Raw genomic sequence first — 22,417 nt, 5'->3', positions numbered from 1 at the left:
TTAGTAGAGGACAAGTTTGTGAAGTTGATGCCAGGACAGGTTAACGGACAAGTAGTACTAGTGTTATGTATAGTAGAGTAGAGTAGAGTAGGGTTCATCCATTTCTCTTTAGACTAGTAGGGGCTAGTAGTGCGGTGTCGCTGGATTTCAAGGACTTCCATTTTTACTAGTAGTGCACTGGGAAACGGGGACGAAATCAGTTAGCGTTTCCCCTGGATAAAGCTTTTTTTCAACAGCGACGCACTTCCTGTGACCACAAGCAAGCAAGCTGCTGCTGCTGCTCGTGCGCCTCGCTGCCGGTATCTTGTGCGCTGCATTGCTCATGCCTTCACTCTTCAGCGAAACCTTTTTTTTTTCCTGTGCCCTGCCCTCGAAAAAGGCACGTACGTACTCTTGCGGCAACAACGAACGGAAACAAAGACCCCCAAAGGACTGGGGACGATGCACACAAGCATCAGCGCAAAGGGACTGGCCCGTTAGACTGACTGCAACGCTTGCCTCTTCACCTCCCCTACGCTAATACTGTTCACCGTATAGGGGCTACAGTTTCCTCCTACCTCGCGCAGCGGTGAGCGCTCGCCTCTCCCCTTCCTCGCGACACTCTTCTCTCTCACGCCAGATGCAGCGGTTCACTGTAGCCGCCCCCTCGGCTTCTTCGCGCGGAAGGAGCCGCCCGCGCCAGACACTGGAAAGTTCTCGCTCCACCTCGCTCCGTCTCCACCCGTCCACGGAAGGGCGATTTTTGGAGGCGACGCGGCGGCGGATCTCCCGTCGGCCGGTGGACTCGGCACCGGCCCCGCTCGGGTGCGCAGAAGACGAAGTCGACGTCGTGAGCACGCACTTACGTTCGCGAGCGAAGACGAAGAGGGGTCACATCCGCTTCCGCCGAGGTTCGTCGCGTCCGATCCGTTGGCTTTCGTCTCAGACCCTCAACGGCGCCATCAGATCCAGACGCATCCCCTTCGATTCGACTTGGTGGGCACTAAATCTCCCGTTCTTAAGGTAATTTGCTTTACAAATCCACGGCAAATCATTGTTTATGTTCCGATAGATTTACAACTGAAGTCGTATTGTGCTTCATTCGCCGTCTTGCGGCCCAGATCCATACCTACTAGAGGTATACGTTCTTGTTCCTCTTCAAACGAAAAGTTCAGTGACGACAAATTAACATTACCACTGCTGCGGTGTTACAAATTCGTATTTTTTGTTGCCAAGCCCATAGGATTTAGCACAAGCACAGAACTGTTGTAGGTATGAAGTTAGGTAGTTTTGCATCCGGTGATTTATGGGCCTGGTATACCATACTTTATGTTCCATGCCATCCAGTGCTGTTGATTCGACTGTCCTTCATGTATTTGAACTGAGACATTGTTTTTGTGCCTTTTATGTGCAATGTTACCCTTTGGCACTATATGAGTATCCACCAATATAACCGACAATACTAAATCACTTGTTTACTGTGCCAGGATATGTAATGTTTCAAACTTAAACTTGTCTTCCTCTAGGGACATTACCTCTACCATTTGTCTCTGCACTTACATGTTTCCTTTATATTTCTGTGGCAATTATTTTCGTAAGCTTGAAATGTGTATACAATGTTCTTGGCAGGTTCATTCCCATGTACCTGCCAACAAATATTTTACTGATAAGTAGAACTGCCAAGTTTGCATCTGTCTGTTTTTTTATGATTCGAAGTGTACATGTGTTACCTCATCTTCAGTAATATCCTATGTTGCATTTGGACATGTTCATTTTTTTCATATGGGTAACGATACAATTTATCTGTTACATTTGATCATCAATATGATAGATCTTAGGAAAGTGATTGTACATATCAGTTATGAATTTGGAATCTCTAGTTTTTACATCCCTTATATTTGGTACATGTTTGTAATGTTATTGCATGTTTTTATGACACCATTGTGGTTGAAACAAAATTTGTATGTAATTTTATATGTAAACTTTTGTCATTACAAGAATGCATATGCTTTTAAAAGGGTTTGAACATGTTACTTCATAAATTAAATGTTTGCAGCCCATTTGTTAATGGCATCCTCCAAAGAAGATAAGATGAAGACTTTGATGAAAGTCCTTGTCGACTGTACAGAGGATGCCACAAAATCCCTGGGGGGTTTAGTTGATCATGCATTAGACCACATGCATGATGAAGAAATCCTAGCTAGGACATTGTTTGCTATCAAAGATAAACTAGAGTTGCTTCAGCAGGATGCCTTAGAGGCAAAAGTCCAAGCCTTTCCAGAAGTAGCTAAGTACGAGTGGGATGACATCAGTGTTGATCCTCCCTCTCCGTCACCCCCTCCAACAGTTACTGATCCTTCTGTTGACGAAGAGGAGTTCTACTGCCCCGACGTGAGTGACGAATGGTATTTCAGTGATTCAGATAGGTCTACCCGTAATAGCTACTGGAATATGTTTTAGGGTTATGTTGGCACTGATAGGTACATGACATCCTTTTGAACACCCATATGTCATGTATGTCTATGTCTAAGCAGTACAGTGTCCGAAGAAGTACTTAGTTCGATGTAAGGAATAATTGTAGTCTGTGAACTTTGCTAAGTTGCAACTCTCATGTGTTTGGTTTAGTACTGTAACCGTTAATGCGAACCTTTTATTATAATTGTTACTGCTTTTTATGTTTGATTTCTAAATCATTAGTTGAAATGCTTATGGTCAAATTTAACTCTTATTACCATCTGACTTAATCTGTCCCCTGTCCACCCTTACTAGAATGGACCCATCAAACAATGCGACTTCTTCTCAGCCCATGTCAAACTCATCTATTGGCCAGCAGTTTGTTCCTCCACCCCCTATGTGGCCCACGGCTTACATGCAGCAGAGTGCTATGGATTGTAACCTCGTGGGAAACCTGAATTTTCCAAACCCTGCTCAAGGTCCGACAACAATGTGGGCACCCATGCATACAGGGAATACTTCTTCCCAATCTTCCATGATTCTGGCCTCTCAATCAGCTATGTACTGGAATCATTACTTGAATTTTGTCAGGAATCCTCTTGGGCCACCTGAAGTTAACCCATTTCCTGATTGCATTCCACCATCAAATACCAGTACACCATTGCAGGGTTCCAATACTATACCTTCCATACCTGTGAATTTGGACTCAGATGCAGAACATAGTGTTCAAGACATCAATAGTCCTGAAAAGAATGCACCTCCTATACAAAAACCCAAAAAGGCTAAGGAACAAAACTTTACTGGCCCTGAAGATCTTCTACTTTGCACAACCTGGTTGCAAATTAGCAGTGACCCTGTTGTGCACACTGGGCAACGTAGGGAGGGCCTTTGGGCTAGAATTGAAAAAAGATACAACGAACAGAGGGGGAACTTTCCTTGTCGAGTGAACAGAGCGCTTAGCAGCAGATGGGACAAGATAAGAGCAGATGTAAGTAAGTTTGCTGGGTACTATGCAAGAGTTCTTAGAGAGAAACAAAGTGGGTTAACTGATGACGACAAGGTAACCCAAATTTTCCCGACTTTAAATCATTTACAAATGAATCTATATACATGTTAACACATTTGTAAAATGAAACCTTAATTTGTACAGACTTCGAAGGCGACAACATTATTTGCACACGAGGAGAACAAAAATTTTCAGTACATGCATTGCTGGCACCAACTTAAGGGAGAACCGAAATGGGAGAGCATTTGTAGTGGACAATCGTTCCGCGGATTGAATGCAAATCCAGTTGGGTCCACAGGTACTCCGTCTGCTCCGACAACTGAAAATGATAGTTCATCAGCAGGGTTGACAGGAAAACGGCCGCGTGGTCGTGATTTCAGTAAATCAGAGAGAAACAAACCTGCATCATCTTCATCTCCAGAGTACCTCAGCCGTTTGCAAGAATTAACTGGAAAACAAATTCAGAGGTCCATAGAAAAGGGTGCAAAAAAAGAGAAGTGCACAGAAGAAGACAGGGAAATGGAGAAAAAGCGGTTAGAATTGGAAGCCGAAAAGGTCATCATACGAAAAAGGGAATTGAAACTTCAAGAACTAGAATCTGCTGAAAAAAGATTACAAAGGCTGGAGGCAACGAATGAAGAAGATGTCCAACCCCAAGTTTGGATTATGATGCAAAAACAAAAACAGAAGTTGCAAGAATTCATATTTGGTTACGAGTGAAAGATATATTCGGTTACTAGTAACTTGAGCTTGTTTTACCGAACCTGTTTGTATTATTTGGTTATGTGAGAACGTTACATTTGTTTGGCAGACCATTATATTATTTGTTCGAACCATAAGTCGTGAAGGACAGTCGTGCAGTTGTGTTTGTTCTAAGGTGTTGTAATCGACAATAATTATTTCCAGTTGCTGTGAACATGTTTGCTTTAATTTTCATATATTGGCTGCGTGTTGAGCTTGGAATCGCTTGTGATGTGTACAAATCGTTACAAGTGTTCATGTTATTGTGTTGGACGAACAAGTACAGGTTTGCAATGACGAACTTCTTTATTTCACAACCGATACGTACGACTTGCGAATGGAAATTACACATAGTAGAATCAAGTTTCAATAAACTTTAGCATACGACTGGTGAAGTTTACATGCTTCCACGCCGAGCCCACAAATGCTCGACAAGATCATTTTGGAGGGAGCATGATCTTTCTTGGCGACGAAGATCGAAGTGGTTAATCACCCATTCTGCCCTTCCTTCAGCAATTAGTTGTGGTGCTTGGCTGGTTGAAGTGTTATCTCCAAAATCAGTATTAGCTGCAAACGGCCCTTCGTCTTCAACAATCATGTTGTGCATTATGATGCAAGCTGTTATAATTTCAGTTAAACGATTTCGATCCCAACCATATGCTGGACCTCGTAACACCGCCCACCTAGCTTGAAGAACTCCAAATGCACGCTCAATATCCTTTCGACAACTTTCCTGCATTTGTGTGAAATACACTTTCTTTTCCTCATATGGGTGCCTTATAGCTTTTACGAATGTTGGCCAGTTCGGGTAAATACCATCAGCAAGGTAATATCCGAAGTTATATGCATTACCATTTATTGTGTAATGCACAGGTGGCATTCGGCCAGATGTCATGGGGTCGAAAACTGGTGATCGGTGGAGCACGTTCACGTCGTTGTTTGTCCCGGGCATGCCAAAGAAAGCATGCCAAATCCAAAGGTCATAGGTTGCCACAGCTTCTAGGATCATAGATGCTCGTCCATTTCTGCCACAAAACTGACCACGCCATGCGGTAGGACAGTTCCGCCACTCCCAATGCATGCAATCTATAGAACCCAACATCCCTGGGAAACCTCTTGATTCGCTATGGTGCATGATGCGTGTTATGTCAGCTTCGTTAGGAGTTCGTAAATACCAGCCACTGAAGTATGCAATGATACCTCGACAGAAATGATGAAGGCATTCCCTAGTTGTGGACTCCCCTATTTGAATGTACTCGTCTACAGCATCTGAAGGTAACCCATATGCTAGTACCCGCATTGCCGCACATACTTTTTGTAGTGGACCTAGACCAGGCATACCAGTTGCGTCTACCCGTTGTGTAAAGTACGAATCATGTTGTTGAAGACCTTGCAAGATTCTCAGGAAAAGAGGCCTACTCATGCGGAACCTAAGTTTATAATAAAGAATATTTGTAATGAAATTGCAAATATTAAACCGTATTCGAATAATAAGTAGTGGGTACCTTCTACGAAAGACGTGGGGTGGATACACAGGGTTCTCGGCGAAGTAGTGATGATGGATAAGATTTTCTCCACGAAAATGATCTCTATGAATAACCCGCCGAGCCAAACGGGACCGTCGTTGGAGGTGGCGTCTGGCCTCTATGTTGAGGACAAGAAGATTGACAAGCATAAGTGTTTCGTCGTCACTATCACTCGAGTAAGAGTCTTCATCGCTATGGCTGTGAGACATACTGTGAAATGTTTGAATTGTTGATGTAGTAAAGTTTGTTGTTGCATTTGTGAAGAGATGGATTGCATATATATAGGGGAGAGGAATGCGGCTTCAGGTGCAAGCTAGTGGCTTCCGACGAAAGCCGCACATGGCTTTCGTTGCAAGACAAGTGCGGCTTGCCGCATAAGACTAGTGCAATTTGGTTTGCACGAAATTTGATTTCGTATCCCAGGACGGATCAAACGTCATCACGAAAATATGCAAATTCGAATGTATTGTAAAATAATAGTTGTTATATATTTTTTGTGGAAGTAATTGTAAAGTAATTATTTTTTATAAATTTGATTTCTGAATACATGCGTAACATGTCGGACGTGTGCAAAATAATGAAAGAAAATCAAAATTGAAGTTGGTTAAAGTTAGTTATATGGAAATGGTTTTTTAATGAGTAGAGGGATATATAGGGGAAAGTATAGAGGGAACGGTTGCGGGACGAGTGAATATAGGGGATGGAATCTTGCTGACGTGGCTGCATAGTAACATTTAGGGGGGAAAATTTAGGGGGAACGGTTGCGGACAGTCTTAACCCAACCACCGTCCCAACTCCCAAGAGAGCCGCCTCTTTTTTTTTCGTGTGCCAGCTGCAAAACTAATCCATACCAGCCGAGAAACAGCACATCCGTTAGCACATTAATTAATGGCCAAACGAAAACGAAATGTGCTAGTAGTACGTACTCCGTATATATACTCCTACGAAACAGCTTTTTTTAATTAATTAATTAAGAAAGAAAGAAAGAAGGAAAGAAAGAGTGTACTCTCTCTCTCTCTTTTACCCTACATTTATATGAACTCGCTTGTCGCCGTCCTTCACCAGCTCGCTCCTACTGAACGCACACTAGAATATATCCAATTACACCAAGGAAAACCGAAAATATAATGTCGACTAAATCAAGAGACAACTTCTTCTATCTACCACTAACAGTCCACCCGGCCATACATCCTTCACCTAACGCGAAAACGGGACACGGAGACCAACAGCAGAAGTTGGTAACCGTGGACGAAAACCTAGCTAGCGTAGCGTGTGCACAGACAGGCCAGTAAGCAACGGAATCAAATAGCTGGAGACACATGTGTTCGTGCTGCTAACCCCCCCCCCCCCCCCCCCCCCCCCCCTCTCTCTAACCGCTACCAACACATGCAATCTCTAGTTCAAAACGACCCAAGCAGGCAGACTCGGCAGCGCATGTTTCATAATCTCTTGTTATCCATAAGTCAATCTCAATGCTGCCCAGCCGGTAGCCGGTGGTAGAGCTGGGAGCGAGAATCCCACATGTCTCCAGCATTAGCGAGAGACACGGTCCAGATAGGGCCGCATCTCCAACCGCCTCGCCAGCATTTTGACGTCGCCCTCATCTTCATGAGGATCGTACGTCGATCGATCAACAATAATACATGTCCAGTATGTTTGCGCTGTATAGATTAAGAAAGCTGACCCAGATGATGATGTCGGCTTACACTGTACTAGTATTCAAGCATGGACGACTCACAAAGCTTCTCCTAATCCCTAACGCTAGAGCATCTACCAGTGCTCTCTAGAAAATGATTCCTCAAAATCAGTTTTAAGGGACATCTAAAAATTAGTGGGGTACATTTTAATCTTTTCTCCAACAGATCCCTTAAAGCGGCATATTATTTCTAGGGAGCCCAAAAAACCCCTCATTTGTAGCTACAAATGCGGGAGTTTTAAAGGCTATGAAAAAGTTGGATACGTTTTAGCGGAACTGTTGGAGACATGTTTTTGTGTTTTTTCCGAAAAAACTTGATTTATGAGATAATTCTGGGAAGCTGTTGGAGATGCTCTAGTTGCAAGTTGGCGTTGTACCTGTAGATATAGATGGTCAAATAAGTCGCGCTAAATAGGCTGGCACTAAGCACGACACGACCCGTAGTGCTTCGGCACGACACGGACACGATTCATATAGTGCCAGTGCCAACACGACACGAGTCTAGTGCCGTGCTCGGGCCGCCACCCCGACAGTGCCAGCACGACACGAGTCTAGTGTCGTGCTCGGACCGCCACCCCGACACGATGGGCTGGCACGAGCACGACACGATTAAATGTCCGGCACGGTTAGACACTACTTACACCGGCTAGTGGTATATAGATGTGATTGTGATATGTGCACGTGATTGTAAATTGTTATTTGTTATGATTTTAAACATAATGAATTCACTTTATAATGTTATAAATATTTAAGTTTTAAAACTATATGTATAATCTTAAAGATCTTCTATATCTTTTGAGCTTTCAAAATGAAATAGTGTCTGGGCTGACATAGACACTATTAGATGTTAGTGTCGTATAATGCCGATATAGCACGATTAGACACTATAGTGTAATGAGCCGCTGGTTAGACACTAGCACCGAATAACACGATTATTAATAGTGTTTAATATTGACGTGCAGTACCGTATCGGACGGTCTGTTTGGCCATCTATATCTGTAAATGACCCGAGGAGGCCGACGAGACTGCATGTATTTACCACTCTTGGCAATACAGTAGGAGGGACAAGAGCGCACGCATTGTTAAAAGTTACTCTTGCGAGATACGGTCTAAAATGATCGCTCAAACAAGCGTCACTGCTGCCTTCGAGCAGGAGTGGATAAGGGCAAATCTCGTGTGATTTTCCCGTTTCGCAAAAAAAAGGCATGAATAGACTTCGAATTGCCATGCTGCAACTCTGTGGTTTCGTCGTCTCAGAGCCTTTAGCCCTTTACAGACAAGAGTTGATTCAAAATGTGACTGACTGCTTCATTTCCGTTCATGATAGCATCAGAATGCACTGTGAAGCTGGCCGGCTGGCGCTGCCCACTCCATTCTATACTACTGTTTTTTTTCCACAAGGATATCGTCAGGACAGGAGCTGACTGACAGCTGAGGTGAAGCGAGCGGAGGAGCAATCTAGCTAGTTGCCGTTGCCCATTGGCCAATTAACAATGCCCATTGCCATGGAGCAGAGAGGCGCACAGACTAGAAGCCGTTCATCTCGAGCAGGTAGGCGCGGCGCTTGCCGAGCGCGGCCACGGCCTCCCTCAGGGGCCCGTCGAAGGCGCCGGCGCCGAGCTCGTCGAGGTCCTTCCCGCCGGCGTCGCCGACGGGCTTGATGACCACGAGCGTGGCGCCGTGGATCCTGGTGCCGTCCGAGAGCTCCAGCAGCGGCGCGTAGCGCAGCTTCATGTTGCAGGCGGGCACCTGCGTGCGGTTGGCGGCGGCGGCGGGCGCGGCGGCGAGCGGCCTGTCTCTGAACTCCCTGAGCTGGTCGCGCCCCATGCTGAGCGTGCCCTGCCCGCCGGCGTCCGTCAGCGCCACCCGCTCCAGGGTGGGGTGCTCCTTGACGATCTCGCGGAGGAGGTAGTGCCTGGTGGCCGCGGCGATGAGGGAGCTGATGGTCCAGACCACGCGCAGCTTGAGGCCGCCGTTGGTGTACAGGGACTCCGGGATGCTGCCGCCGTCGTCGTCGCCCGCGGGGGGAGCGGAGGAAGGGGCGTGCGGCGGTCCCGCGGCCGCGGCCGCGGCGCGGTCCACCCTGGTGCCGCCGAGGATGACGCAGCTCTGCAGCGTGCTGCCGAAGACGGCCTTCCACCTGAGCACGACGCCGTCGTCGGTGCCCACGTCGGAGACCGGGAGCTCCATCCGGAGGCTGCGGATGCTGCTGAAGTTCCTGAGCACCTGGGCGGGCGAGTGGTGCTGCTGCTGCTGCTGCGCGTGCTTTTGCGGCGACGCGGACTTGGCGTCGCAGTGCGCGAAGGGCTTGAGCACGGCGAGCAGCACGGACTTGAGGAGGTGCGAGAGCGCGGCGCGCGGGCGCGGCGCCCCCGCGTCGGCGGCGTCGGCGGGGATGACGCGGTCGATGCGCAGGCAGGCGTCGTCCACGAGCGGGACCAGCGCGCTGAAGCGGCGCGACACCGCGGAGCAGCGGCCCAGCGACCGCGCGTCGGCCAGCTTGTTGAAGATGAGGAGCACCAGGGAGTCGGGCACCCGGTCGAAGTGGTCCTCGCCCTCCGCCGCCGCCGCCAGGAGCAGGTCCTCCGCGAAGACCCGGTGCTTGGACTGCATCCTGTTCTGTGGATTGGATCTCCCCGTTGCGCAGCACAGCACAGCACAGCACAGCTCGCAGGCGCAGGCGGAGTAGGTGATGAGGCAGAGAGGGAGGGTGGTGGTGGCGAGTGAAGGCTCGGCGGAGGAGCTTATAAAGGCGGGGGAGGAGAGCGACCGTTCCACCCACACATGGCTCGCTGTCGGGGTCGGGACGCCCCCCCTACCTAATCATACCGTTACGTATTTTTCTACCGTTCCCTCTGCCCTCTCAGTCTCAGCTCAGCTGGCCCTGCTGCTCCTAGGAGATTACTTTAATCTTCCATTCTTCCGCTCGTCTCGCCCGATCCTATGCCTCCAGAATCTGTGCAACGGTACTCTCTATCAGTATCAGTAGTCAGCACTCAGCAGCCTCCGAGCCGGTACGGACGCAGAAGCATTTCTGATTTAGAGCAGAGCAGCGGAGCAACCAAAAGCGCAAACAATAAGAGACGCTTTCAGTTGCAAACAGCTAGTACTAGGGAGGACCGGAGGAGGTAGTAGTAACTAATACGACTGCACGTCTCAACGACTCCACCGCAACAAACCCTAAACCCAACGAGCCTACCAAACCGATACGCCGGGGAAATCTCGGTCGCCACATGGTGTGGTGGCATGCGTAGTGCTTCGTCCTTTGTCCTGCGAATGAAGGAAGTGCGGCCGGCGGCCGGTGCCGTGCATCGCGCGCGGTCCAGAGGAGGACGGGACGGGACGGCTGCACTCCAGTCCAGCGTGCACTGCAGCGTTTGGCTGCCACCAGCTTCTGTGTATTTTTTTTCCTTTCAAAAAGAGGTGTGTGATGCTGAATTATACGCTTCGTCTTCCTCGGTTTCTTTTAGGCATGTCGGGCTCGTATTTCATTAATAAGGAGCGGGCCCAGTGCAGCGACGAGAAGAAGACTATGCCGGCTGATTGGTTGGGTGCCTCCCGCGCGCAGGCGCGCAGGCCTCCCGCGAGCCTGGCTCCAAAGCGATCCTTATTAGCGCCATCTTCACACGCGGGCTGGTAGTGAAAAAAAAAAGGCCTAGCCCGCATGCAGGCCAGCATCCTCGTATCCAAGCAACCAATCAGAATCTCGTGCTTGGTCAAAGCACGCGGAGAGCCGGATTATCTCTATGCAGGCAACCAATCATGTAGATGGTGACCGGTGACTGGTGAGGGTAAAAAAAACAGCCGCTAATGCAGCCAACCTACGACCCTAAAAAGATGACCGAACGAAAAGTAAACCTGCAATCTAGAACTCCACCTAGAAATCTTTCCCCTTAGGGGCTTGTTCGGTTATACCCCAATCCATATGGATTGAGAGGGATTGAGGGGGTTTTAATCCCTAGTAAGTCAAAATCCCCCTCAATCCGTATCAATCCCCTTCAATCCATATGGATTGAAAATAACCGAACAAGCCCTAGATTGTTTAGAAAAGTGGGTTCAGATTGCACAATCCAATTCTTTGGTGAAAACACTGGTACAGACCAGAAAACTTCTAGGCCAACCCACCCTTTCCATTTGTGTGTGTGTGCGCGCGCGCGCGTATTATACTCTGATATATACAGATAAAACGGACAAAAAACCGGCCTATCCGCCCATGATAGTAATATACATATACTAGCAGCATCGCGTTGTGCTGCGTGCAACTGCACACGAGCAATGTCGTGCCGCCGGCGTGCTCCCGTGGCCAGCTTTGCACGCCGCAGGGCCCGATCGAGAACAACTCAACCGCCAATAACGCGGTAGCTCGGTGAGTTGTACATGTGTACCAGGGGTGGTCCAGTCACTCGTATCGTATGATTGGGAGATGCACATCATGCATGTATACTACAACACACATATGTGTATCAATCATTCATGGTATGTATGGATGGGCTGTATGATTAGCCGCGAACTGTCCGTACTCGTGCTAATACGAGCCAATGCAACAACTGATCTGGACAGTGCTTGGCTTATTTTTTTAAAAAAAAGAATCGCATGCATGGTTGTGACGATGCCATGTTGTTGCCGACGACGAGGCCCTTATGCTGTTATGCATCGCATAAACGATGATTGTAAAGTGTTGAGAAGTTATTCCCGACCACGAGGCCCTTATCCTTAGTACTTCCTCTATTCTTTTTTATTTGTCACGACTTAGTTAAAAAATAAACTAGCAGACGATAAATATTCGACAACAGAAGTAGTACTATTTAGGCAAGAGAGTTCTCAATGTTGTACGACCTCCAGCATCTCCATCCTTAATACCAGCCTGACTAGGACGACAACAACAAAAAACTATATATTCGAAACCTCTCTCTGGTGAAGAACTTGCATGTGTTAATTAGAGTGAATCATTTTTTTCTTAGCGTGGTTGCTTCCTAATCTGATCTACAATGTTCTATGAACTTTATCGACTCCATGTCCTCTTCGTCGATCAAACTGGAGCAAACTCCGTTGCAAGTCACGACGAGGTCATTCTTGACATTATATCTAATTCGTTATATGGACATGACAGTTTTCACATATGTGGCTATCCCTAGTTCATTTAGCAGTTGCTTTAGGGATTAATTTAATCTTTAAAGTGTGGAATTATCTATCAATCCAAAAATCTAAAAACACTTTAAGATGGGTAATAGCTTTGTTGATGCGATGAAACCTGAGAAGTTTAGTGGATCAAACTTTATAAGATGGTCCATGAAACTTGATTTGTGGATCACTGCTATGAACATGTCTTGGATCGTGAAGGTCCTTTTAATTGTTGAAGATTAGGCAAAGTCAGCAAGGATAATGTAATAGCAGTAGTTTCATCTTAAACATGTTGTCTCATAAGCTATGTGATGTGTACATGTACATTAAGAGTGCTAAGGAGCTCTAGGAGGATATCGATCATAAGTTTGATACTTTTGATGCCACACATGAGTTATATGTCATTGAATGTTATTATGACTATAGGATGTCTAACAACCACGATGTGATTGATCGATTCCATTAGCTACAACTTATTCTTGCAGAGCTCCAACGACTTGGACATACATTGCCTGATTAGTTCATGGCATGGACATTATTACAAAGTTACCTCCATCATGGAGGGATTTTGCAACCACTATAAACCACAGGAGGCAAAGCATGTATCTAAAAGCATGAACCGAGCGGAGAGAATGAGGAAGACAAAACAGGAGATAGCAACGACGTGTATTCAACCCTAACCAAGTGACACCTTATATAGCCAAAAAGAACCTAAACAAATCAACCAATCAGCAGTCGCAAAGATGTCGCACCCCCCAACTACTCATTCAATGATCAAGGGCATCGTTCGTACCATTCTCTAGTCTTCGAGATTAACTCATCAAGTTGAGCCTCGTCCTTATGGGCTACTATTGGGGAGAAGGCCGAATATGACCTCGATTACCGAATCCACTGAAGGCCGTGAAGGCGTTGTCGAGGATGTTGCTCCTTAGCGAAACTTCCTAGGATACATCGACGACATCAAACTTCACCGACTAACTTGAACATGTAGAGCATGTTGAAGGTCATAGAGACGCCGTCAAGGACTTTGCTAGCCCAAGGGTGGTGTCGGCGTTTCGAGACCGGGGGGTCCCTAAGCCGACGAGTGAATGTCGCCGCGTGCCCCAGCCCAGATGGGTCGACGCGAGGCCGAGCGCGAAGGGGGGAAGTGAGGTGGCCGGAGATGGGCGTGAGAGAGGTGGAAATCCCGCGGCCTTCGTGTTCGTCCCGCGCCCAGGTCGGGTGCGCTTGCAGTAGGGGGTTACAAGCGTCCACGCGGGAGAGTGAGCGAGCGGCCTCACGCGAGCGCCTGTCTCGTCCTCGTCCCCGCGCGGCCAACCCTCTCTAAGAGGGCCCTGGTCCTTCCTTTTATAGGCGTAAGGAGAGGATCCATGTGTACAATGGGGGGTATAGCAGAGTGCTACGTGTCTAGCGGAGGAGAGCTAGCGCCCTAAGTACATGCCGCCGTGGCAGCCAGAGAGATCTTGGCACCCAGCTGGTGTGATGTCGTGGCCGTCGGAGGAGTGCTGGAGCCTGGCGGAGGGACAACTGTCGGAGCTGTTGAGTCCTTGCTGACGTCCTCTTGCTTCCGTAAGGGGGCTGAGAGCCATCGTCGTCACAGAGTATGTGGGGCGCCATCATTGCCTATCTGGCGGAGCGAGCCAGATGGGACGCCGGTCTTGTTCCCCGTGGCCCGAGCCAGCTCGGGGTAGGGTGATGATGGCGCCTCCTGTTGACGTGGCTGGTCTGCGCCCTAGGTTGCGCGATGTGGAAGCTCCTCCGAAGCTGAGGTCGAGTCTGTCTTCCGTGGCCGAGGTCGAGTCCGAGCCCCTGGTTTGGGCGAGGCGAAGACCGTCGGCTGAGGCCAGGGCGGAGTCCGAGCCCTGGGGTCAGGCGGAGCGGAGTTCGTCGTCTTCTGGGGCTGAGCCCAAGTCCGAGCCCTGGGTCGGGCGGAGCGGAGTTCGCCGTCTTCCGGGGCTTAGTCCGAGTCCGAGCCCTGGGTCGGGCGGAGCAGAGTTCGCCGTCTTCCGGGGCTTAGCCCGAGTCCGAGCCCTGGGTCGGGCGGAGCGGAGTTCGCCGTCTTCTGGGGCTGAGCCCGAGTCCGAGCCCTGGGTCGGGCGGAGCGGAGTTCGCCGTCTTCCGGGGCTTAGCCCGAGTCCGAGCCCTGGGTCGGGCGGAGCGGAGTTCGCCGTCTTCCGGGGCTTAGCCCGAGTCCGAGCCCTGGGTCGGGCGGAGCGGAGTTCGCCGTCTTTCGGGGCTTAGCCCGAGTCCGAGCCCTGGGTCGGGCGGAGCGGAGTTCGCCGTCTTCCGGGGCTTAGCCCGAGTCCGAGCCCTGGGTCGGGCGAAGCGGAGCTTCCTATGGTGCCTGCGGCCGGGCCTGACTGCCTGTCAGCCTCACTCTGTCAAGTGGCACCGCAGTCGGAGCGGCGCAGGCGACGCTGTCTTTCTGTCAGGCCGGTCAGTGGAGCGGCGAAGTGACGGCGGTCACTTCGGCTCTGTCGGCTGGGGGCGCGCGTCAGGATAAAGGTGTCAGGCCACCTTTGCATTAAATGCTCCTGCGATTTGGTCGGTCGGTGCGGCGATTTGGTCAGGGCCTCGGGCGAGACGGAGATCCTCCGGGGTCGGCTGCCCTTGTCCGAGGCTAGGCTCGGGCGAGGCGTGATCGAGTCCGTCGAATGGACTGATCCCTAACTTAATCGTACTCATCAGGCCTTTACAGCTTTATGCTGATGGGGGTTATCAGCTGAGAATTAGGAGCCTTGAGGGTACCCCTAATTATGGTCCCCGACAGGTGGCCTCGAGGACTTCAACCCCTTTGCTCCAAGGAGGACACACCGCTCCACCGTATGTCTCGAGGATCCCCCCTCCCTCGGCATTCGTTCGGTGTTAAAGGGGGACATCGAGGCCTTCGAGACAGCAATGGTCCCCGCATCAAGGAGGGTTAGTCAGTTAGGGCTATGCGCGCGCACCGGCTGTGTTGATGCAGGTACACAACCGAGTATTTGTAACGCGGAATTATAAACAGCCAAAAAGGAATTGTTGTACAAAATATCCCAGAGATGTAGTAGGTGACCTAGGTTAAGTCCCTTGGTATAGCTTATAAATACCCCGGTCGAACGGGGTGACGAAACGGTTGATAAGACATTTTATGAACAGTGTTACGTATTGTTGTCATCTCCCTTGCTGCTTGGTTACGTATTGTTGTCATCTCCATTGCTGCTTGGATCCCCACTGTACCAGGTCCCAACATCTGCTATACAGATATAATGATTTTTTTTTGATATATATGATCTATTCCTAGTTCATTTAACCGTTGTTTTAAGAATTGGTTTAATCATTAAGATACGTAAACAACTGATCTAGCATGTCCGGTCTCGCAAAGCCGGCAGCGAAGGGCGCGCGTCTCCAGTCCATCATGGACGGGAATCCAAGCCAATCACGTCCTCTGATCTCCTTAGCGTACTCCTACAATAGACCATTCATTGACGGAGCTGGAGTAGAAGTTCTTGTATAGACCATTCATTGCTAGGCAGTGGCGCCGGCACTATTGCTTCTTCCCTGAGACCGTAGATTATTCCGATTCGGACGATATGGAGATAGCGGTTCCATTCCAGCGCTGTCCCAGAGTGCACTCTGATGCACTACGTCGACAACTACCACGCAGGCAATCAAGCTGTCCGTGGAAGGTGGCCAACCAGGCTTTGAATCTAGCGATGCAAATGAGAAATGTCTGCTAATATGTGACGAGCAGAAGGCCGGCCGCAATAATAGCAATACAAGAGCAATGATACTACCACCACGTAAATCGTCGTGCGTGCGGTGAAACTATACATACCTCTTGTCCGTGAATCGTCGTCACCTGCGTATATCCATGCATCTATTACAAAGACGTCCATGTCAGAGCCATACCGTCCGATCCTGATACCCTAGCCTAGAGTAGACGCAGGGCAGCGCCGCAGCGGGCATTGATGCCATCCATCCGACGCCTACCACGTCGTTTTGCAGCAACAGTGGGAACCCGGTCCCTCCGGATTCAACACGATCTGCCAAATGAGCGAGGTCCTACCAGGCTGGTGGCGCTGGGAGGGAGGAGCGAGTTCTCCAGAAAATTCGCGGGTCCAGAAGGCGAGGGGATGCCCAGAAAGTACCTCCGGTAGGTCGGCCACTGGAAGGCACGGGCGGATGGTGCGTGATAATAATCCTCCGGTTGTTGGGTAATCAGGAGAGGCCTCTGGCTCGCGACCGCCTTGGATTCTGGCGCGAGGGCACAACACAGCTGTGAAGAAGAGGACGAGAGGGGTGGTTGAGCCGGTCGAGCGAGTGGTAGCGCCCGTGCCATCATCCATCGGCAACGCAGCGTGGCTTGTGGCGCGAGGGGGCTCCAGATTGTACTGGACCGAGCCCTGCCGCCACATGACGCAACTCGGCGGCGGATAGCGCTGCTGCCTGCCTGCCCGCCCGCTGCCAAGCCAGTGCTCCCCGGGACACGCCATGTGAGCAAACGTGCGCTCCCCTGCCTGCCGCTCTGCTCCACGCCTCCACCCCTTCCCAGCCCCGGAGGCAGGAGGTAGCCACGACCCCGACCCTGCGTCGTGCCGGTCACCACACTGCATTTACCACGGGGCTCAAGATTGGTAGTACTCCGTAGGATGAAGAGAATCCAACGAGCCCCCAAGGCTCCAGCCACAAGAGAAACCGGCCAGACAAAGCTTGGTGTGCAATGCCGCAGCCTGAGCCTGGGGACGAAAGAAAGAAGCCGACGCAAACAACCATCAACCGCAGACGCATTATCATGTGTGCAAAAGTGAGGGAATCTGGCAAAAGAATGGACGCCATGATGCTGCTGTTCTCCGACAGGGCCAAAAAAGTAATCAAGCTATGCACGGGCCGCAAATTATATGTTTGCTTTAGCTGACAGCAGGATCGTTGTTGTATATGATGAACAACAAAGCCACAAATCATGACACAAATCACGCGTATACAACCAAGAGTCGAACATGGGCTGTTCCTAAAGCCTCCAGTTTTTTTTAGGCTCAAAATTTCCTTATAGCCGCTACAGATCCAAAAGAAATGGGACAGCAGGTGCGTGCATTAGTCAGTAGGCACACCGCACACGTACATACATATACAGCAAACGACGACGACAGCTGCGTCACCCACAAGTGCGCACATCAGATCTACAGGGTGAAATCCAGCAAGTAAAAAAAAAAAAACAGAGGAGAGGACGACGAGGCAAACCAGTGGAGTTTTAGGCGTCCCCTTCCTCGTGATGAAGCCCAGCGGTGGTCTGACCACTGTCTGTCGCGTCTTGACAGGCAAGGTGGCCCACCCTCGGATACCTCTCCTTGAATTTTTCCTCCCAATCTTGCAACACCTCCAGCTCATCGGCGCTTAGGCCGTCCAGATCCCCGGTGAGGTCGTTTGGGTCAAATGACATCAATGCCAGGGCCCGGGTTGCATCCCTCCCGGCAAACAAGGAATATGGTCCCTGAGGGCCATAAAAGAGCCTGAGGGAAAAAAATATCAGGGAACACAATCATTACTCTGTGAACAAGAGGGGAAAACCAAATTTTATATATCCGGTAATGATGAAAGATGTTATTGCAACAGAGGCCTAGCCCAAGGGCACGGCATGTACTATGTATGATAGTTATCACTTATCAGAGAAAATTGCAGCATCTGGTAAAATGCATGCATTCTGCTTGTGCATAAAGTGATGAACAGACCTTAGTTCAATATGTCATCTGCAAGTATGAATAAGGCTGATAATGGGCTATAATTTTTGCACTATAAGATTTAAGGATCGAAGCGGGTTAGGATCGGGCTTTATTTCTAGTCATTTTTGAACTATAATTTATTTAGAGTCTTAACATTTTGTGAAGAACTATTTGGATCACGATCCATTACCACCCCTAAGTATGAAGCATGTTTCGTATGATCATCAATAGAAGTGAGAACACATTGCACAAGTGTCAAGGTCGAATCTGAGAACTAGAATACAAATAGAAGCATTTTGTGGAATATTATTTGAAGGACACAGTCCTATATACCTAATTCCTTGGCAGTATATGGGCCAAAGCAACACCCCACTTGAAAAACTACAGTAACAGTTCTAGAATCTAGACAGTCTCAACAAATACAAATATTCTTGTTGCCTGTTGAAACAGCAGCCTAGTTAAACAAAGCAAGGAATCAAGGGTACCCGACAGTAGCTATATACACTACTCAGTGCAGGCTGCAGGATAAACAATAGTGACCAAACTACAGTGATATATGATGCAAAAGGACCTCTAGCTGAGTTGGTTTAGCTGGGCTGAGTAGCACTCCTCAGGTCCTGAGTTCGAATCCCAGTGGGAGTGAATTTCAGACCGAGGTTAAAAAAGGTCACTCGTTGGTTCCCCAGGTTTGTGTGCACACGAGATGGCTCTAAGCACGAGTAAAGATCTGGCCTATAGGGGGCGAGGCTACCTTGAATTTCTTCTTAATATAATACCGTGGAGTGGGGCTTTCCCCTACCGGCCGAGTTTTTTTATAGTAATATATGATTCCACAAATTAATACAATACTACTTTCGAGACAAATGTGGAGCTGAAAGGGGTGAGATGGCACATGATAAATTATATCATCCACACAGCAACGGGCAAACAAATGGAACTGAAGAAACAAGACGCATAGAGCAGTCAGATGTGTAAATATTGGTATTGCAGAAGATAAAGAGGGAAAACAAGAAAGGTAGTTTCACACCGGGATACCATAGCAGAATTGAAATGCAGTGTAAGCCAAATATGATGGTGTTTGGACACAGTAATTCCAAAAGAAAGCTTCAATGAGAGTTCAAAGGAAAATTTCATCAAAACATTATACGACAACAAAGCCACCAGAAATAGTTCAGTCAGACAAGGTAAGCATAAAACTTATTTTTGTTTTACAATTCCGATTTCTCTATAATGAAGGTAAACAAGGTGTTGCCCTCCCTAACATTGCATTCTAGGTTAGATTCTAAACTGATAGCTTCCATGAGAGATGCTAGGAATATCTATCCACTATGAGTATTACAATCAAGGAAACTAACGAAACAGATTTAAAACTTGGCTAATTTTAGAATATATCTATACTGAACCTGATAAAATATTTTACATCAAACATGAAGGATCTAACCTAGATACATGTGCATATTTATCACCAAACATAAAACATCTAACCTAGAATCCTAGATACTGGTGCATCTCTGTATGTCACTCCATAACAACAATAGAGCTACAGTCTACAATACTGACCGTTGACACAATATATGCACCTCATTTTTCAAGTTATCAATTTGAGCATGTGTTCTGGCACACGATGTATAAGTAACACCCAATATCGTTGTATGGCTGCACCATCTCCACATTTGAATTAATAAGCTCAGGCCTCATGGTTCTTTTTATATCAAACTAAAGCCTTGTCTGGATCAAATGAAACATCCGCGTCACTAGTTTGGCAAATCACAATCTACCAACTAACTAGACGCAGCGCCTCAACCGCTCAAGCTCTTCACCTTCACTTCAATGCAGACCATCTCACCGTACTACGTAGATCAGCTATTGCCACCTCATAACTAGTTTGTGCAATTAGCACTACATATTCGATTCTTATAAACATTTTCAGCTTGAAACAAAATGACGTTACAGTAGCAGATTCTGTTCGATGGGCAGCGTATCTAACAAATCGGGGGATGCAAAATGGAGTGCAATCCTCACCTCCCGCGGGAGACGTCGTAGACCTGGCCCCGGATGGCAATGAGGATCTGCTTGGCTGGGTCCTTGCCGTCATACGCACTGAGCTGCTCGAGCGTGAGCTCGCCCACCTCCACGGGGTCCGGATACACGAAAGGCATCGGTTCTTCCTCCTCCTCCTCCTGTGCCTTCTCCCCCTCGCGCTGCTGCTGGGGCGGCTTGGAAAGTGGGGCGGGGGCGGGGGCGGGGGCGACGAAGAGGGAGGAGACGAGGAGGTAGGTGGCCACCATGAGGGCGAGGATGGTGGCGGCGGCCGCGGGTGTGAGGCCCGTGTAGGCCTGCAGGGCCTCAGCGATCTCCATTAGGGTTCGCTAGCTGCGACCGCGAGGGCAAGCCTACTTGGGTTTTGGAGGTAGAAGGAGGCGGGGACGCGGGGTAGGTGCTGCTGTTGACCCGGTGACTTCGCACGCGTAGAACCGGCGACGAAAGTGGAAGGTGTTGAGAAACCCTAATAAAGGGTTATGTGGGCAAATACCGAATATGCCCTAAGGGCAATCACGTCTCTATATATAGAACCTGTACCCCTCATATGGAACAGAGAAGAGAAAGAGGCCAGAGGCCCAACCCTATATCCTGTGTCTCGTGTGTTTACTCTGTCATGCTTATGGGAAGGGAGACGGGTACTCTACAGCTTCTTGCGTCTCTACTGCTGACGGGAGGGAAGGGAGCGGATCTGGTGATCCGTGGTAACGTAGTTCTCAATACGTTATCAGCACGCTCTACCTCGACGTTGCTACCGAATCAGATCTGCATCAACTCTTCGTCAAGCCGGCAGGTCTCTTGGCCTTGCCGAACTGTCCTACGCGACAGGCTTCGTTCCCGTTTATCGAACCAGGAATCATGGTATGAAATCTTGAGTGGATCTGCAATTTAGTGTTCATCGCATATATCGCCTACGAGCCCGTGTGCATGCTGTTGGTCGGAGCAGAGCACCATTCGGTGGTCGACTGGTCTCAGTTCTTGCGCCGACATGCCGCGCTGCAGTTCACGAGAACGCCTGAAGGCCTAGAGCCACACCGTTGCCTTACCAAAATCAAGGGCCGGGAGCCGTGCATGCCGGCACCTCCTCCAGAATAGGGGATCGTGATTGCTTGTGGGCTTTGACGTTTCCTTGCATGGCTGTTACGGCATGCACGTGCTATTACCACATGCAAGCCACTAGCGTTTTTTTTGGTCAAAGGGGTTGAGGATTACGGCATGCAAGCCACTAGTGTTTTTTTTTGTCAAAGCGGTTGCGGGTGACTGAGAAAGAAAAAAAAATATCTCTCCATTATACATGTTTTAGTTTGTATGCATGCTTTATGCTATTTTATCTTATTTTCCTAATAAAAATAATAAATAGAATCAAGCATGGTTTGTGTGCGATTTATACTTTAATTAATTATTTCTAGTCACAAATAGTTAATAGAAAAAAATGTATGCTTAAATATGAAAACATTTTTTTACACCAGATGTGTTATGTTTATGGATTAAATCTGGTATTATTTTTCTGCTTTTATTTTCCGTAGTAAATAATTAGCAGAAAGATATGAAGGCTATATTATGCATTCTTAAATCGCTCTAAATATTTATATTGTGTTGAGCTTTTAAACTCACGATGAGCGATTAAATTGTATAGTGGGTACTCGGACACGCCGATCAGGCTACGTTATTAATCGGCTGAGTTATGGCATCAGCTATGCATTGGCTGCGCCCTGGCAACACGACACAGTATTTGTGTCGTACGAACTTGGCTGCGTCATGTGATTACTCTCGTTCATTCGGACAGCTTCCGTTGAGTCGACCCGCCATCACTGAGTCGCGTATTTTTCGCATGCCCTGTAGGCACTGTCTGTCTGCCGTGATCATTGAGCCACAATTGCGCCTGTTGCGCACGTTGCGTGGACTTATCGTGTATCCCGATTACCGAGCTATAATTGTGCCTGTTGCGCTTATTACGAAGGCTTGTTGTGTTGTCGCGGCCCTGATGGCCGCTCACGCGTTGACGCCAGATACGCTAGAGCTTATACCCGCGTGGATTGTGGTGGGTTGTTCAAGCCCCTAAAGTCACATTACGCGCAACCTTCGTAAACAATTTTGTTTAGCTCTATATTTTATTTGCTTGTGTTGTGTGGCATCATATATTTATATATATCGCCAA

At 48.6% G+C, this 22,417-nt stretch overlaps 3 protein-coding genes across 4 annotated transcripts; all 3 read right to left on the bottom strand.

The window, feature by feature from the left end:
* Window positions 1-4,468: 4,468 nt before the first annotated feature.
* Window positions 4,469-5,924, bottom strand: LOC103642818 (protein ALP1-like). The gene is made up of 2 exons (XM_020547125.1): window positions 5,686-5,924; window positions 4,469-5,610 (listed from the first exon to the last, which is right to left on the bottom strand). The coding sequence occupies exons 1-2, from the start codon at window positions 5,913-5,915 to the stop codon at window positions 4,578-4,580; spliced, it is 1,263 nt and encodes a 420-aa protein (XP_020402714.1). The 5' UTR covers window positions 5,916-5,924; the 3' UTR covers window positions 4,469-4,577.
* A 2,763-nt stretch (window positions 5,925-8,687) lies between these two features.
* LOC100193974 (uncharacterized) lies at window positions 8,688-10,105 on the bottom strand. Its single transcript, NM_001367437.1, has one exon. The coding sequence runs from the start codon at window positions 10,013-10,015 to the stop codon at window positions 8,930-8,932; it is 1,086 nt and encodes a 361-aa protein (NP_001354366.1). The 5' UTR covers window positions 10,016-10,105; the 3' UTR covers window positions 8,688-8,929.
* Window positions 10,106-17,370: 7,265 nt separating this feature from the next.
* Window positions 17,371-20,710, bottom strand: LOC109943418 (membrane steroid-binding protein 1). 2 transcript variants are annotated; one of them, XM_020546356.3, is made up of 3 exons: window positions 20,242-20,708; window positions 17,741-18,009; window positions 17,371-17,649 (listed from the first exon to the last, which is right to left on the bottom strand). In XM_020546356.3, the coding sequence occupies exons 1-2, from the start codon at window positions 20,577-20,579 to the stop codon at window positions 17,751-17,753; spliced, it is 597 nt and encodes a 198-aa protein (XP_020401945.1). In that variant the 5' UTR covers window positions 20,580-20,708; the 3' UTR covers window positions 17,371-17,649; window positions 17,741-17,750. The 2 variants fall into 2 exon arrangements, with proteins under 2 accessions (XP_020401945.1, XP_020401944.1); XM_020546355.3 differs by having other exon boundaries at window positions 17,371-18,009; window positions 20,242-20,710.
* Between the last annotated feature and the right edge of the window lie 1,707 nt (window positions 20,711-22,417).

Source organism: Zea mays, chromosome 1 (genome assembly GCF_902167145.1).
Source record: "Zea mays cultivar B73 chromosome 1, Zm-B73-REFERENCE-NAM-5.0, whole genome shotgun sequence".
In the NCBI taxonomy this organism is placed as follows: domain Eukaryota; kingdom Viridiplantae; phylum Streptophyta; class Magnoliopsida; order Poales; family Poaceae; genus Zea; species Zea mays.
Note: the sequence above shows the minus strand (reverse complement) of the source record. Positions and strands in the feature narration are given on the sequence as shown.

What these genes read in the sequence shown, in the direction of transcription:
- LOC109943418 (XM_020546355.3), bottom strand. Translation starts at nt 20,579, where the DNA reads ATGGAGATCGCTGAGGCCCTGCAGGCCTACACGGGCCTCACACCCGCG. An exon ending in TACGACGTCTCCCGCGGGAG is followed by an intron (nt 18,010 to 20,241) that starts GTGAGGATTGCA and finishes TTTTTCCCTCAG; the next exon opens with GCTCTTTTATGGCCCTCAGG.
- LOC103642818 (XM_020547125.1), bottom strand. Translation starts at nt 5,915, where the DNA reads ATGTCTCACAGCCATAGCGATGAAGACTCTTACTCGAGTGATAGTGAC. An exon ending in CCCCACGTCTTTCGTAGAAG is followed by an intron (nt 5,611 to 5,685) that starts GTACCCACTACT and finishes TTATAAACTTAG; the next exon opens with GTTCCGCATGAGTAGGCCTC.
- LOC100193974 (NM_001367437.1), bottom strand. Translation starts at nt 10,015, where the DNA reads ATGCAGTCCAAGCACCGGGTCTTCGCGGAGGACCTGCTCCTGGCGGCG.